Raw genomic sequence first — 16,634 nt, forward strand, 5'->3', positions numbered from 1 at the left:
CCCAGAAGAAAACCAAACACATAATTTATATTATTCATGCCCAGTGCTTAAATGATTTCACTGTCATGCAGTACACATGGAAAACCTTCTTTTCTCCAGGTAAGGGAAAGGGAGAAACTTGTTCAAAGTCTGATATGTTTCAGTATCCAGTCACCCAACAGGCAAATGATAACAACTGTGAGCATGTTCATTTCAATGACAAATTAATGACTGGTGTAACTCCGCTGATGATTGTAAATACAATGCACACCCCATATCTGAAGCGCCAGTCTGCCAGCCTTGAAGGAAACATAAATGATGCATCATTACATCAGATCTCAGTACAAATGCCCTTAGAGTACCAAGCAGTATAATTAATGCTACCCACAAAAACAACAACGACAACAACAAAAAACACACACAAAAAACCTCACTGTGTATCATTTGTTTGAGGAGACTGCACTGACATAAGTTGGGTTTTTTTAAGTTGTTAGTTTTTGCATCAGCAGTTTTTGACCTGGGTGACTCAGTTCCTTCATCATAAAAAAAAAACAACCTTCACTGCACTTACATGATTTCAAATACTGTCCCCTCTGTTCCGAAATAACCATTCCTGTCCTGGCCTCAGACTGATATTCCAGTGAGGCTGTTTCCACACATCTTTTCTAACAGCTAGCCTTTGTTTATTTGTTTGTTTGTTCCTCTCTCAGCAGTAGGCTGTGTTCAGTAGTATCCCCCTGTCTCTCTCTACAGCTCCTCCTTAATGTTCAGCATGTCTATAAGTCGCTCCACCCTGCCCACCAGGCTCTGATAAAAGCCATCGCCCTCCACCTCCCCATCTCGGGACTCTTCCTGCTCCTCCCTCACCAGCTCCTTGTATTCTTCCTGCAGGTTTCTCAGCATGGGCACAGAACTCTGAAAGAACATCTCACATGCTGGAAGCACAGTGTCCATGGCAACCAGCACCTTCTCACGGCTGTCATGCTCTGGTATGACCAGGAGGGAAGAGATGAGGGAACACCAGCCAGACTCCACCATGGCCTCTTGCAGATTGATTCTGAAATTAGAGAGACTGTCATTTCTATTTTTCCACATATGATATGGAAGAAGGATTGGGGGGGGTGGGGGTGGGGGGTATGGGGGGTGGACTGGGAAGAGAAGAGACTGGGAACATGGGAATGGAAATAGTGAATGACTTTATTAGTACGGGGAGGACAGCTTGAGCTGAGCCTAGTGAAAGAAACGCATGCACAGAAGAATGTGGAAAGACTGATGTTAGAGAGAGAGACAGAGAGACAATGACACAAAAAGAGAGACAAAGAGTTGGACAGAGAGAGAGAGGGAGAGCGAGAGAGAGACAGGCAGACACAAAGAGAGAGAAAAAGGACACACACACACACACACACACACACACACACACACACAGAAACAGACATAAAGAGAGAGAGAAAAAGAGAAGGACAGAGAGAGAGAGAGAGACAGAGACACACAGAGAGATATAGAGACACAATGAGAGAGAGAAAAAAAAAGAGAAACAGAGAGAGCATACAGAGTTCTTTTTGTTTTCTGTTCAATCTTATAGTAGTTAACTTTTCAAGAGAGAGAGAGGGGGGAAAACAGACAGACAGACAGAGAGAGAGAGAGAGAGAGAGAGAGAGAGAGAGAGAGAGAGAGAGAGAGAGAGAGATGGAGACAGAGAAGAGGGTGGGATGGGACTGGAAACACTGAATGAGACCTATCTGGAGGGAGGGTGAGGGTGAAGACAGGTAAAGCTGACAGACAGATGCACAGAAAAAGGTGGAAAGACTGACATGTTGATAACTGGATACTTCACAAGTCTCTTCCTGCCTCCCAAACAATGCACGCTTCACAAAAGAAAGAAAGAAAGAATGCTTCAAATGCCAATATCTTCTCCTTTACCTCCCCTTTCCCCCATCCTAGTTCCTCCACTGCATACCCAACAGGTTTAACATCACCACGCATGCAACACCATGTTTTACAAAAATGAACATGACACACAGCAGGACCCCACCAACCCCCAAGCCCCCACCCCTCCTCGCCTCCCCCTCCCCTTGCCATCACTTGCGCGATTCCCCAACGCAACACCTCTTCTCACAAACATGAATGGAGAGAGATGGGGAGGGTGAGGGGGGTAGGAGGGGGTGAGGGACACACACACCAGGAACACGGCACTACAAAGCTCTCATTGACCGCCAAACTTGTCTGCCACGCCAAGATGAAAGGGACAATTTGTTTGGCAAACAAGTGAAAACAGACACAGGGACATACCCCAGCGGCATCGGGTGACCAGTCAATTACTTTGCACAGCCACAGCCTCTGTTAACCCGCGATCGGATGGCCTGGCAGTGTGTGTGTGTGTGTGTCTCTCTCTCAGCCGCCCTGGTATGCCACCTTTTAGAAGCCATCACCGGAAGAAACTTAGCTAACAAGCCAAGGAAAAAGGATTCGGGCTAAGAAAAAGGATTCAGATAGTCTTGGGCAGAAATATGCACGCACGTGTCTGTGTGTGTGTGTGTGTGTGTGTGTGCATATGTGTGTGTATGTGCATGTGTGTAAGTGCATATAAATATCTACCCGGTATATCTATCTATCTACCCAGCTATTCACACACAGACACATACACACACATGCACATATGCAAGCATCCATGCATGCCAGTGTATGTGAATGCATGAATGTGTTTGTGAAATACATTTCAGACTTTAGTCTAGCTTCACTTTAGAAACCATTCAGTAAATAATGATTTATACTGCAAACAATGCATGCTTCATTGCACTGTTGTCAGTGTCCCGCAACTGAATACTTGAAAATCACCTGATAAACTTGCACTTCCAAGCAAGTACATGGTCACTGAGTACATTTCATAGAGAGAAATGAATTGGTGCACTGCTGTTTTTGGTTTGATCATGCAGGCAGCCACATTCTGCCTTCAGAGATAATTTAAGCTCCCACCTTGTAGGATGAAGATTATCATGCTGGAAAGTTAACATGGCTGGAGAATAGATGATAAGGTTTGTTTTTAAACTCTGACACTGAATTACAAAACGATGAGCAACCTTTCCCCCGACCAGTTGTCTTGGATGGGTTGTCTAGTTCAATTCAGAATCATCAATCAAATCATCAATCTAAAACTCTTGTCATCCTTTCCCAATGCTTAACAACTCCCTTAAAAACCACTTCATAAACACCACCAGCACTGATAAGACACACTCCACTTGAGACTGTTATCATATGTTGTCAAGCAGTCTAAAACAGAAAAAAAAAAAAAAAAAAGAAACACACCAGAAAAGCTGATTCAAAAGATGATGAATCATCTACTGAAATCTGAAGTACCTGGCCAGCAAATGACTGCTTTTAGTTATCGCTAGGCAGAAACTGTAGCAGTGGGCAGTCTGCATTCACCTGAAAAAGGTCATCAATAAAGAAAGAAAACTCATGATCATACTTGTATCACTGGTAACGTTGTCTTCTGCTGGTGATTTATTTTTCTCAGTCCCCTACGCTTTTATCACACGAATGGACAAATAGAACAGACCAGAACTAACTGACAATGAATAATAACAATAGTAACAAGAGAGGCAAGGCCTTCAAGACTCACTTGTGATACACTTTAAAAAAAAAATCCAAGCTTTTTATGTATTCAGTATAATGCATTTACTGTTATATTTATATTTTTTGTATTCTCTAAACTTGGCACTTTGATCTGATATTCGACCCAACAAAACATCTGTCATTATTATCATTTTTTGTTCAAACAGGAACTTCTTTTGCTGAGCATGGAAGTTTTGTTTATTACAAACGTTTTGGTGCAGACAGTAAAATAAGGGAAATTACTCTGTAATTAATGCTAGGGGACTTAGTTTGCTTTAAACTGATCTTTCTCATCTTAAACATTACATTTTGAAATTATACTCAATACATAAAAAGCTTGGATTTTAAAAAAAAGTGCATCACAAGTGAGTCTTGAAGGCCTTGCCTCTCTTGTTTCAAAATGTAATGTTTAAGATGAGAAAGATCAGTTTAAAGCAAATTAAGTCCCCTAGCATTAATTAGAGTAATTTCCCTTTTTTACTATCCGCACCAAAACGTTTGCAAAATAAACAAAACTTCCATGCTTAGCAAAAGAAGTTCCTGTTTGAACAAAAAATGATAATTATGACTGCTCTTGTTGTTGGGTCGAATATCAGATCAAAGTGCCAAGTTTAGAGAATACAAAAAATATAAATATAACAGTAAATGCAGTTTGCAGATAATTAGGCTTCATTTTTTATTTTTTTGTGCCCATCCCTGAGGTGCAATATTGTTTTAAACAAGATGACTAAAAAGAACAGAATTTTTCCTATTTTTATGCCTAATTTGGTGTCAACTGACAAAGTATTTGCAGAGAAAATGTCAATGTTAAAGTTTACCACGGATACACAGACACACAGACACACACACACAGACAACTGAACACCGGGTTAAAACATAGACTCACTCTGTTTACACAAGTGAGTCAAAAATGATGATGATGAATGAGATTATATCAAGCCATACCAAAAACCCATACCTGATGCATGGTGTTCTTTGATGACTTGGTTGTAGTAATAACACTTCACACACACACACACACACACTTGTATGGTTTGGCCATCTTGTTTACTTACAAGAAGACAAGGAAAGTTTGGAGTGTGACAAACAGAAGAATGGGGGGAGGACAGAAGGCATGAAAGATGAGGGGAGCAGAGATGGGTGGGTGAAATGAAATCAAAGAGAGCAGGAGGGAACAGAAGGAAAACGTCCATTGTCTAACTAGTTCAGAAATATGGAATGCCAGTTGCTCTCTCCTACAGCTGCAAAGCACCATTAAAAAAAAAAAATCAAAATAAAAAGGTTCGCTATAATATAAAATCCATTCTCAACAAATATATCAACTCCACTGTGACCAACAGAGAAACTGAGAACCTTCTTTCTTTCTGCTTATCAACTACATGTCTATCCAGAGGTGCACACAACTTCTGAGAATGGGGGAAAAGCCCTGGTAAACACACACTCACTAAACCTTTCCCACTCTTTCTCTCTCTCTCTTGCACACATATAACCTCAGTCTCGCATACACACGCACGCACGCACGCACGCACACACACTCTCTCTCTCTCTCTAACACTAACAAAAACACACACTCTCTCAGTCTTTCTCTCTCTCACACACACGTACAATCAGTCACACACACAAATGTACTCACTCACTCTCCCTAACACACACACACACACACATACACACACACACACTCACACACACACATTTCCTACTCCTGTCTGAGGTTCATGAGTACCAACCACTTTTTAATCCCACCGTAACACACCTCCCACCTCCACCCTTTCCCCTACCATGCCACCCCTCCTTCCACTTCTTCCCCAAGCTCTCCCCCTCCAGTTCCCTGTCACCCCCTTTCCCAAACACCCACCCTAAACAAACTACCAGCGCAATTTATGATTCCCTGTATAAATCACCCCCAAATAACAGGACCAAGAGCACGGGTTGTCCAAATGTCTGACCAAAAAACGAGAGGGACAAGTTTACTTGACCCACCATCAGACGCCCACGTCAAAGTGAGGAGCCTAAAGACCCCTGCTCTCCAGCCCTCCTCCACCCTCTCCAAGCTGCACTCTCTCTGTCACAACAAACTCTGGGAAACGATTGTCAAGTCATCTTCTGCCCCTCCTATCTGACTACAGGCTTACAGAACAGGAGCAATTAACTGGAAACAGCTGGAACAGGGGCGTGTGTACTAGCAAATGGACACAGAATGACTGACTGGCTGCAGTCCATAAAGTAATTAAAAAAAAAAAAATAATAATAAAATAAAATAAAATAAACAACAAAAATCAGCAGAAATTATGATGTAGGTGAGAATCAATAATGCAATCTTTACAGTTGAAATATTCAAATTACTCACCACACACACACACACATTTCCCACCCCTCTCTGTGGTACACATGTACCAACCACTTTCAGGTCCCACCGTAACACTCCCCCCCCCCCCCCCCATCCCTTTCCTTCCCATGGTCCCATTCTCCAATACCCTGTCATCCTCTTTCCCAAACACCCACCCCAAACTAACTGCCCAACCACTTTACCATTCCCAGTAAATATATTACCCCAAATGACAGGTCAAAGAATAGGGTTCTTCCCAATGTCAGACCAAAAAGACCAGGACAAGTTTAATTTAAGTTGAACCACCATCAGACGCCCACACCATGTTTACAACATGCTAAAGGACAAGGATTGACTGAATGCCAAAGAGCAAGCAGAAGAAAAAAAATCATCAGAAATCATGATGTAGGAGAGTGAGAATCATTAAAGCAGCTTCTCTAAGAAAATTTCAAATTACTCACCAAACACACACATTGAATGACAAGTGTTTATTAAAGGTTGTGCCTTCAAAACTGACATTTCTTAGAATTGTGTCATGTCTGTTATTTTCAAAAGATTGAATGGAAAAAAAAAGAAAAAGAAGAGATTACTTGTGATAAGTGACTTCAGACTGGATGGGAAAAAAGAAGAGATTAGTAGTGATAAGTGACTTCACAATCTGTATCTCAGTTTATCCACACTCAAACAAACTCAAACATACACATACATACCATGTCTCTGCACAACTCCCTACTTCCCCCAAACCCCAACCCAGAAAACACCTGCCACTGCACTGAACTGCTATCAGCCACACCCACCAACTTATTTTTTCTACCATTCCAAAAATGCTGTTAAAAACAACAACAGCAGAACCCAAGAGAATAATAACAATAATAATATAAACAGAAATGATAACAATAATAATAAGGTGGACTGATGGTCATCATAACTCCAAGCAGGTAGCTTGTGGCATTTACAATAAAAAGTTATACTTGCATAAACACACAAGTGCGCATTAGATTTAGAATTAGATATACCATGTATATGAATACGCATGAGCACACACAAACACATAACACCCCCACCCCTACCCCCACCACACACAAACCCCCAGCAATACAAAAATTTGGTGAACAAAACTGTATCTCCACAGTAATCTGCAGACCCACTTTCACCCTGACCCCTTTTGATCCATGACACATACACACACACACCACACACACACACACACCATACACACACACACACACAGCCTCACACACAGAGATGCAGACAAGTGATCAGTAACCCAACAGACAGGTCAAGGAGCCAGCTTCCTACCACTTCAGCTTGAAGCTGGATCAGCTGAATAACGATCAGGAGTTAGGTGACAACAGCAAACTGAGTGAGCTCTGATCCCCTCTGCCCAACATTTTGTGGTCCTCAACTCTCCCTTGACCAAGTTATAGTGACCTTTGTCTTATCTCCTCTGCCTCATGTTTCACAACACTGAAAATATCACAGAGAATATGTGTTCTAAAGCAGGAAAAGATACCCTTTTCTTTGTTGCTGTTTTTCTCTTCTTTTTTTTCTTCTTCTTTTTGATACGTGGCTGACTTGGTAGATAAAAGGATATGTTTAGGATGTACAGAAAATTTTATCAAGTTAGTCTGTCTTTGGAAATAGGACATGAGAATAAAGTGGAAAAAAAAAAGAAAAAAAAAGAAAAAAAAAAAAAGAGCAAAAGCAAACATGAAACACATTAAACAAAAAATGAAACTGAACAAAAGTCTACAAAAACACTATCAGTATAGATAACCCAACAACTGCTCCCATCAATTAAAAACACATAACTTGCATAAAAAAAACACTGTTGTAATTGTTTTTGTAACAAAAAAGCCACAAGTAACAAAATTACATTGTACTGAGCATGTACACACACAGACAGACACACACACACACACACGCATACACACACACACATGTACAAATAAACAAACACATGAACATGTAAACAAACACACACATATTACACAGACATACAGGACACAAACTCACATGCACAGAAACATGAAAAGAAACAAGGAAACACACAGACACAGTCACAGACACATCCACACAAACACACACACCCAAGGTCAGCGGAGTTCCCAGGAGGGCAAAGACAAACTGTGCCACATGCCCAGCCAGGCCCTCCATCACTGTCACTTGAAATTCAGACTCAGCAAATAAAGGAGATAGGCTGCCCCTCTGCCTCCAACATTGGAAAAATCCACCGGAGATTGCAGATGCCCTGTCACGGACTTGCAATGCACTTTCTGCCAATGCGAATTTAGAAATCCCACCCTGCCCTTCTTCCTCCCACGCTAAAACATACACCCACACGCAAAAAATGTTTTTAAAAACACTACATCATCACAATACTCAGCAAGGTCAAGAGTGATAGAATTACAACCCATACTTGGCTGGACAGTCATATCAAAATGTGACCATCCACCAAATGACACAAGAGAACTGATTATGAAACCTGCATGGATCAATCTGGATCAGGACTCAGACTTTCTAATCAGGATAAAATCTGTGAAAGATGTGAAAGACTGGTGGAATCGTGTTAGAAGCATGTGTCAAAAACATGGAGCTTGACATCACAGGGAATGACGACAACAAGACAATGCGAACTTCTACAGTATAATCAGTTCCCATCATAGTGTTTTAGCTGTTCCCTGTGATGTCAGCTACTGTTTGTAAACCAACATGGAGAAATGAAGTGGCAACAGAAAAGAGGTGAGGAAAGATACAACACTTAAATAATACTTTTTTTTTTTTTTTTTTGCTTTATTACATGAGGAAAAATGAAAGACAGGATGGGGGCCAGAAGGGAGGGGGGTTTTGGGGGGGATGGTTGGGTGTGTGGGGTTGGGTTGACAGATGTTTCCTATCATGAATACACCACCATGAATCATTGTCTGCACCAGAGAGAAGGATCCTAAGAGTGTTCACAAACCATACAAAGTGGATGATGTTACATGTGAGACAGAGAGAGAAAGAAGCCGGGTGGGGGGGTGGTGGGGGTGGGGGTTAAATTTAATGGCAAGTATGGGGGGATAGGGAGAGAGGATAGTGAAGAAGACAAGCGGAAAAATAAATGAAGAGAAAGACAGACAGACAGTCAAATCTATTTCTGCGCTCCATGAATTGTATCAGGGAGCTTGCTCAATTCTTTGACAGAATGTGCCTACAGAGGCAGAACTCTTGAGATGCTAATCACGGCCAATGCTTTTTAATGATTGCCCAAGAAACAGACAGACAGACAAACACAGAGTGTGAGAAACAAGAGACAGTGACAAAGAGGAGAAAACAGAAAGAAAAAAACAACAAAACAGGTAGGATGTGACATCACACAAACCAAACCAGGACAGGAGACTGGCAACAGAAATCACAACACTCACTCTCCATACTGGCGTAGCCTTTCTTCCTGGGCAGAATCAGCAGCATCGGAGTGCACTGAATGCAGTTCCTGTAGAACAAATGAAAATGTACTCTGTACAATGCCAACTGCGGCATTGCATGAAATGAACAAACCTTTCTCAATCCAGCTGATAAGAGGAAAGCAGTAACTGTAAGCAAAGTCAACTGCTTGATAGAAATTGCCTCAAATGCATCACCTGGCCTTTTAAATGAGAACTACCCGACTGATGATATTAGCAAAAGAAAAAAAGACATCTTTCAGTCTAAAGCACAAAAAAGTACTTAAGAATTTTACACACACACACACACACACGGTACAATACTGAAACAAGCTTTATGTAAAAATCACTGTTGACACATGAAAGAGAACAATGAGGGGTGCACCTCTAAAACAAATATTTTTTTCAGAAACTGAATATTCTGTTAGATTAGTTCTGTTAGATTAGAAGAGGACTGAACTGAACTCCTGAAATTAATTTGAAACAAGCCTACCATCTTTGTAAATAAGTCTTTCTTTTCTTTTCTTTTTTTTTTTTTTTTTTTTTTTTTTTTTTTTACTGAAAGTGTAATATGAGAAAAACATGGCTTGGAACTACTTTAATTCTGCTGGAACAAGTGGACATAGGTCCTTGAAATTATTCAAATGATAAATCTGACATCAATCTTGATTAATCTCACGTCTATATTTTTTCATACATGCTACTTACTGTTTCAACTTAAATGCAGACTGTGCACAGTCTGCTCTCAAAACCAGATATAGTGGCCTACTGGCAGAGTGACAGACAAGGAAATGAGTGTGCAAGGTTACAGTCATGCACAAACAAGGATTTTCACTTCCCTCTCCGCTAGACCTTGAATGGTGATTTGGGTGCTAGTCTTTTGGATGAGACAATAATCTGAGGTCCAGTCTACAGCATACGCTAAGCACATGTAAAAGAACTCAAGGCAATACAAAAGTCAGCCACTTTGATAGACAAGTCATACTCAACATCATCGAAAACACCCTCACTCCCCTTGAAAACACTGCTGGACAACAAAAGGATAAAGCCAAAAGGCTAAAAGCACTGAGTGAGACTAAAATTGACTTAGAAAGCCAAACTGAATGTGCCCACTACAGTGTCGAAATATCAAAAGGAAGTGACAACCAGGTGGTACGGATAAGTTGGCACAAGTAAGTAACTTGGGGTATGTAGCATTAAGACAAATGAAAAATTTGGTACAATAAAATCATTTTAAAATACCAAAAACTCATCTTTTTAAAACGTATCTATAAGAACTCTCAGCTTTCTTCTTCTCCAACATCATCCTTGTCAGCTCACTTTGGATGCATGACAAATGAGAGAGGAAGAGTGGGGGGGCAGGGGGGGGTGGGGGGGTCAGGGGAGGGAGGGGTTTTGAGAAAGAGTGGTCATGAATGATTCATGTAATTTGTAACTTTTTCTTTCATGTAAAGCATCTTGAGCTCTTAGAGATAAAGGGCGCTATATCTTCTTCATTCATGGGCTGAAACTCCCATGTTCACTGATATGTACACAAGTGGGCTTTTACGTGTAAGACCATTTTTACCCTGCCATGTAGGCAGCCATACTATAATATGTAATACATAGTTATATTCTTTTAACTTCTTTCTTCTTCTTCCTTCTCCTTCATTCATGAGCTGCAACTCCCACGTTCACTCCTATGTACACAAGTGGGCTTTTACGTGTATGACCATTTTTACCTCACCACGTAGGCAGCCATACTCTGTTTGCTGGGTATGTTCTTGTTTCCATAACCTACTGAACGCTGACATGGATTACAGGATCTTTAATGTGCGTATTTGATCTTCTGCTTGCATATGCACAAGAATGGGGTTCAAGCACAAGTGAAGTAGGTCTGCACATATGTTGACCTGGGAGATCAGAATAATCTCCACCCTTTACCCACCAGGCGCCACTGCCGAGATTCAAACCCTGGACCCTCAGGTTGAAGATCCAATGCTTTAACTACAGGGCTATTGCGCCTGTCATCACGCTATATAAATGTACATGATTATTATTATCATTACTATTAAAATCATTTTTACCTTCTCTTTTATGAGGTCTGCCAGCAGAGTCACAGCACGCACTTGCAGTTTTTCCGTCAGCTTGTTTTCAAACAGCTTTCCCAGAACTGACAACCCACCCAGCTTGAGGAAGTGCTTCTGGGCAAAGGGGAAGTGACGGACCATGGTGGACAAGGCGTACATGGCCCGCTTGCGGACCGTCATTGACTGGTCAAAGGCCACCAGTCTCAGCACCTCGTGCATGGCACCGTTCTCTATGGCCGCTATTTGCACTTTAGGGTTGCTGAAACATGGAACAGATCATGCAGTGAGAGAGAGGGAGGGAGGGAGAGGAGGGGAGTGTGAGTGTATGAGTGTGAGTGAGTGAGTATGTGTATGTGTGTGTGTGTGGTGTGTGCGCGCGTGCGCATGTGTGTGGTGTGTGTGTGTGTGTGTGAAGATTGGGATGGGGGTAAACATGTCTATGAGTGTGTGTGTGTGTGTGTGTGTGTGTGTGTGTGAAGATTGGGTTGGGGAAAAACATGTGTATGAGTGTGTGTATGTGCGTGTGTGTGTCAAAGAGTGTGTGAGTTGAATTCAGCCGCACATACAAGTGTGTGTGTATACGAGTATGCATGTGTGTGTTGTGTGTGCGTACGCGCTTGCGTGTGTGTGTTGTCCGCACGTGTGCATGTGTGTATGTGCATGTCAAAACAAGCATATGTTTACATGAATGCATGTTTCATTTCACATACTGACCTCTGCAGAGCAGATCCAAGAGCAAGGGCGGCCTCGGCACGGACCTTCTCCCTGCTGCTGTTGAGGCAGCGCAGCAGTGTTGGCATGGCTCCCAGGTCACAGAACAGCATAGCGTTGTCAATCTGTAACCACATACAACCCTGTTCTTTTTAGATATAGTCCTTTCTCTTCTGTATCATAACATGTAATGCACACAACATCATCCCCGAACATCATCATTTTTCCCTTTGGTAATAATGTATAATGCACAAAAATATCTTCATCTTATTACTTCTGCTTCTTTGTTTTACTGACTTCAAAATCCACTTGTGATTTTGATGAACTGAGCATACAGGCGAAACACACACACACACACACACAAACACACACTGACAAAATTCCAGTAGCCCTAAATTGTCAACTAATCAAAAGTACTGATGGGTTAAAATATGAGGAACCTGCCAATCAATATAACTCACGCATATGCTTCCTCCATATCAATGAGCAGATAAGAAGTGGGAGGCAGAAGGGGTGTGAGAGGCATCGATCATGTAGCTGTCCCAAACGGCAGCTTGCACCTGCATAGATCTATCTTCGGTGCTGATGTTTCACTACTGAGGACTGCTTATACACTTAGCCACATCTCCCATGATCTTACAGCCAGGAAGTAAAGCTACAATGTTTTACAAGGCTTCCACAAATGTGACTAAACAAAACTCCACACTTTTTCCGAAAACCTTTTCCAGGCCAGACTGAAAATTAACCATGCTACACAAAGAGCCCGAATGAATAAAAAATTTGCCAGGTACTCTGCTGATGAATGAGATCAGTGGACATTCCAACGACAATGTTCAATTTTCCTGACTTTTTTTGTTTTGTTTTGTTTTTCAGTTTTTTAAGTGCATTAAGTTCTTTGTTGAACAGAACTGGTCAAGGTTTTTTTTATATATCATATCAAGACTTTTCCAGACCCTGAAGGGCAAAACACAGTCTCCCCAGACTTTTCAAGACTTCCATGACTCTGGATGAACCCTGCTTGTAGGTCACTGACCTGATGGAGGTAGTACTCCAGTTGCTCCAAGATGGGCGTGACGTCTTCCTTGGCCTCCACCAGGGCCTGGAACTGCTGCACCAGGTTGCTGATCAACTCCGCGTCCGTCTGAATATCCGCATTTATCTTCTCCATGTCTGCCTTCAACTCCTCATAGCTGCGAAACTGGTTCTCCTTCCGCAGTGTCTGTGGTTAGAAACATTTGAGCGTGTGAAATAGATGATCCTACTCACTCATTTCTTTTTGTGCCATGTGGAACATTCAGCCATCACTAGCAGTCTCAGGAGAAAGGTGGCAGAATGGTTAAGACACTCATCTGCCAATACAGAGAGTCTGTGAGGGTCTGGGTTCAAATCCTGCTTTCACCCTTTCTCCCAAGCGTCTAGTCATTTGGATGAGACGATAAACTGAGATCCCGTGTGCAGCGCACACTTGGCGCACTGAAAAAGAACCTGTGGCAATGAGAGTGTTGTCCTCTGGGAACATTCAGTAGAAGAAATCCACTCTGACAGGTACACAAAAATATATGCATGCACTTAAGATCTGGCTAAGTCATGTATGTGCTGTTGGTCAAGCACATACCTAGCAGATGTGGTGTAGCATACATGGATTTGTCTGAATGTAGTGATGCTTTCTTGAGAGACTTAAACTGTAAACTAGCAGTCTCCACAACTGCCTATCTAGTGCTATGTCAGCTTAAACAGTCAAATTTGATGAAAGTGAGAATGAAAACAAAATGCAGAGCAAGAGGCAGGGGGTAGGGATGTGAGAAAAGTGAAAGAGGCAGAGAGAGAGAGAGAGAGAGAGAGAGAGAGAGAGAGAGAAAGCGAAAAAGAGATAGAAAGAGAGATTGAGTGACAGAAAGATGAGGCAGAACAGGAAGAGATACAAGGAAATAAACTGAATGAACAAATCAATTCTTTATTACATGAATACAGACAGATAGACAGATGGAGGGAACAAAGATGGACAGATATTGAGGATGGACAAGGATGGACAGACACTTGGACAGATGCAGGGGACAAAGACAGACAAACAAACAGATGGAAGCAGAGGAATGACAAGGATGGACAGACACACAGATGTAGGGGATGGACAGGGATAGACAGAGGATACAGAGACAGATGCAAAACATACACGCTACACACGTACACACACATACACACACACAGAAGGAAGGCATGGAGTAGGTAAAAGCAAAAGAAAAAAAATCCATGGAGGCAGAGATTCTATGCGACAGCAATAGAGAACTGCTATGGTACTCTAGTACTATTACTTACTTCCATGTCCACAGATTTGAACTCTTCACTCTTCATGGACTTGACGGCTCTCTTCACTTCATCCAAATCCAGCTTGTCTACCAAGCCAGGAGATGAATCTGGAAAATTAAGTGATATTTCCTGATCCTGACACATGAAGATGGTTTGGATCTCATTTCCTCCTTATCAACAAAAACAGAAACTGCAATAAATATTCTCTACTTTCAAAACAAACAGGTGATTGAAAAAACACAAACAAAAGATATCATTTTCTCTTAAAATAAGACTACAAAAAAACCAACAAAAAAAACAACAACATTCTCATCTTTCAAATTCAAAACAAACTGGTGATTGAAAAACATGAGCAAACCCTCCTCACCCCTCATCATGCCCTAAATTAATCAATTATAAAGATGTGCAATGTATAGAGTGTTTAGTTTCACTTTCAGCTGGAATTACTGACGTAACTGCTGAGCAATCAGTCTGGGGATTCCATCACAAAAATCCCTAAAATCCTATCCTTGTCTTGCTCTTGTTTTATATTGTTCAGCCAGTGAAGAGAAGAAGTAATCTGCTCACCTGTAGTGGGTTTACTGTCCTGCACCTGGGCATTATCTGCTGGACCATTTTCTTCCTTCTGCATCAGTCTGGCTTCTTTTTGCCCTGTCTGTATGTTGAGACGGACATGAAGCCCTCTGGGTATTGCTTGTCCTGGAGTAGACCCACATACAATGATTAACACAACCATGTAATGAAGTTATCCTGCCTGAACAACATTTAGTATGCACACACACATGCACACACAAATAGTGAAATACAAGCACGCAAACACACACACACACACACACACTTGGTAAAAGTCACCAAAACTGTTATCGTTTCACAATAATAGTTTTTAATCTTTGAAAACAGTGATTGTTTCTTGGACCGAGAATACAAACTTTTATTATTCTTTTACATATTTATTTATTGATTTTTCTTCATCACTTAGTCAAGTTAGCTGTGTGAAAGGAATGGCACTGAGGAAGCACAAACTACAGCAGGTAATACTGGCTGCCTGAACACAAGTGCTTTAAAAATTATCCATGGAATGATTACTTCCTTTCTCTCAGCTGTAAATGGCAGTGAAGAAATTATTTCCTGTTCTAATCATCTTCATGCATCATGATTACAAGAACCAAACAGTGTTTGACAATAACTTTACAGTATCAAAAAATATCTATCTAAATTACTGTTTAGAAAGAAAAAAAAAAGTACTGTTTTATGTGTTTAAGCTATTCATGAATTTATGAACTTCCAGAAATAGTGCATTAATACAATAGGTGGCATATCAATTGTAACCATTGTTTGTACACAGACCTCCAGTAAAATGGTTTGTCTGCTCAACTGGTATTCTTCTGGTCTGTTGTTTTGAAATGATCCTCACCACTCAATGTTACATAAAATACTTTACAATATCTGAATATGTAACATTACCTGGTTTTACCACCTGCCACTCGTTTGTTGGAATGAAAGGGTCTGGATTTTCAATTTTGATTTCATCTTCGCTCTCCACAATCACTACACCATCTGCAGCAACACAAGAATCTAAAATGAACTGACATGGTATAACAACAGTAATTATAATGCTATTGACTGCATGCCTATCCTGCGACAAACCACTGATTAAACAATTAACTCACTGATAATGCTGCGAGCTTATATATATGCAAGTCAATGTGTGTAAACCACTCAAATTCAAAGTCAGTAAAAGTGGTCAGTTTTTAAATGCAATGAGGTAAAACAAAATTTTAAACAAATGACAGAACCCTTTAAAAAACCTATCCAACAAATGAGAAAATCGTAAATTTGCAACCATATGAAAATTATCACTGTATATGTTACATGTCATTGATATAGATCTATACACGAATTGTATCAGTTTGTCTATTAGTTTGTCAATAATGTGGCAAATGTGTGTGTGTGTGTGTGCACGCATGTGCATACATGTGCATAAAAACATGTGAGCATGTGTATGTGTGTGCAAGTGCAGTAACAGAACAAGAAATATAAATCAAAACAGTCCATCAGTCAATATGCATTGTACAATACATGGTGGAAAAGTCCAAAGACCTATCTATATCAGTGTTATTGTACAGTGTGTAAACCTGTTAGAACCAAAGCAAAACAAATTGAAAATCAAACTGAATTAAGTCAAAAACTGTCAAATCAAGATTCAAA

General features: G+C 40.9%; 1 protein-coding gene across 5 annotated transcripts in view; it reads right to left on the reverse strand.

The window, feature by feature from the left end:
* Positions 1-415: 415 nt before the first annotated feature.
* LOC143274864 (nucleotide exchange factor SIL1-like) overlaps positions 416-16,634 on the reverse strand; it is an 18,864-nt gene continuing 2,645 nt past the window's right edge. For 4 of the 5 annotated variants that reach the window (XM_076578845.1, XM_076578837.1, XM_076578828.1 and 1 more), the window contains exons 3-10: positions 15,891-15,983; positions 14,994-15,125; positions 14,436-14,533; positions 13,156-13,341; positions 12,126-12,247; positions 11,409-11,670; positions 9,325-9,392; positions 416-1,036 (exon numbers count right to left, since the gene is read on the reverse strand). In XM_076578845.1, the coding sequence (XP_076434960.1) occupies positions 727-1,036; positions 9,325-9,392; positions 11,409-11,670; positions 12,126-12,247; positions 13,156-13,341; positions 14,436-14,533; positions 14,994-15,125; positions 15,891-15,983 (1,271 nt within the window). In that variant the 3' untranslated portion in view covers positions 416-726. The remainder of the gene's footprint in view (positions 1,037-9,324; positions 9,393-11,408; positions 11,671-12,125; positions 12,248-13,155; positions 13,342-14,435; positions 14,534-14,993; positions 15,126-15,890; positions 15,984-16,634) is intronic. The other variant, XM_076578864.1, reaches the window with a different exon arrangement.

This window comes from Babylonia areolata, chromosome 2 (assembly GCF_041734735.1).
Source record: "Babylonia areolata isolate BAREFJ2019XMU chromosome 2, ASM4173473v1, whole genome shotgun sequence".
In the NCBI taxonomy this organism is placed as follows: domain Eukaryota; kingdom Metazoa; phylum Mollusca; class Gastropoda; order Neogastropoda; family Buccinidae; genus Babylonia; species Babylonia areolata.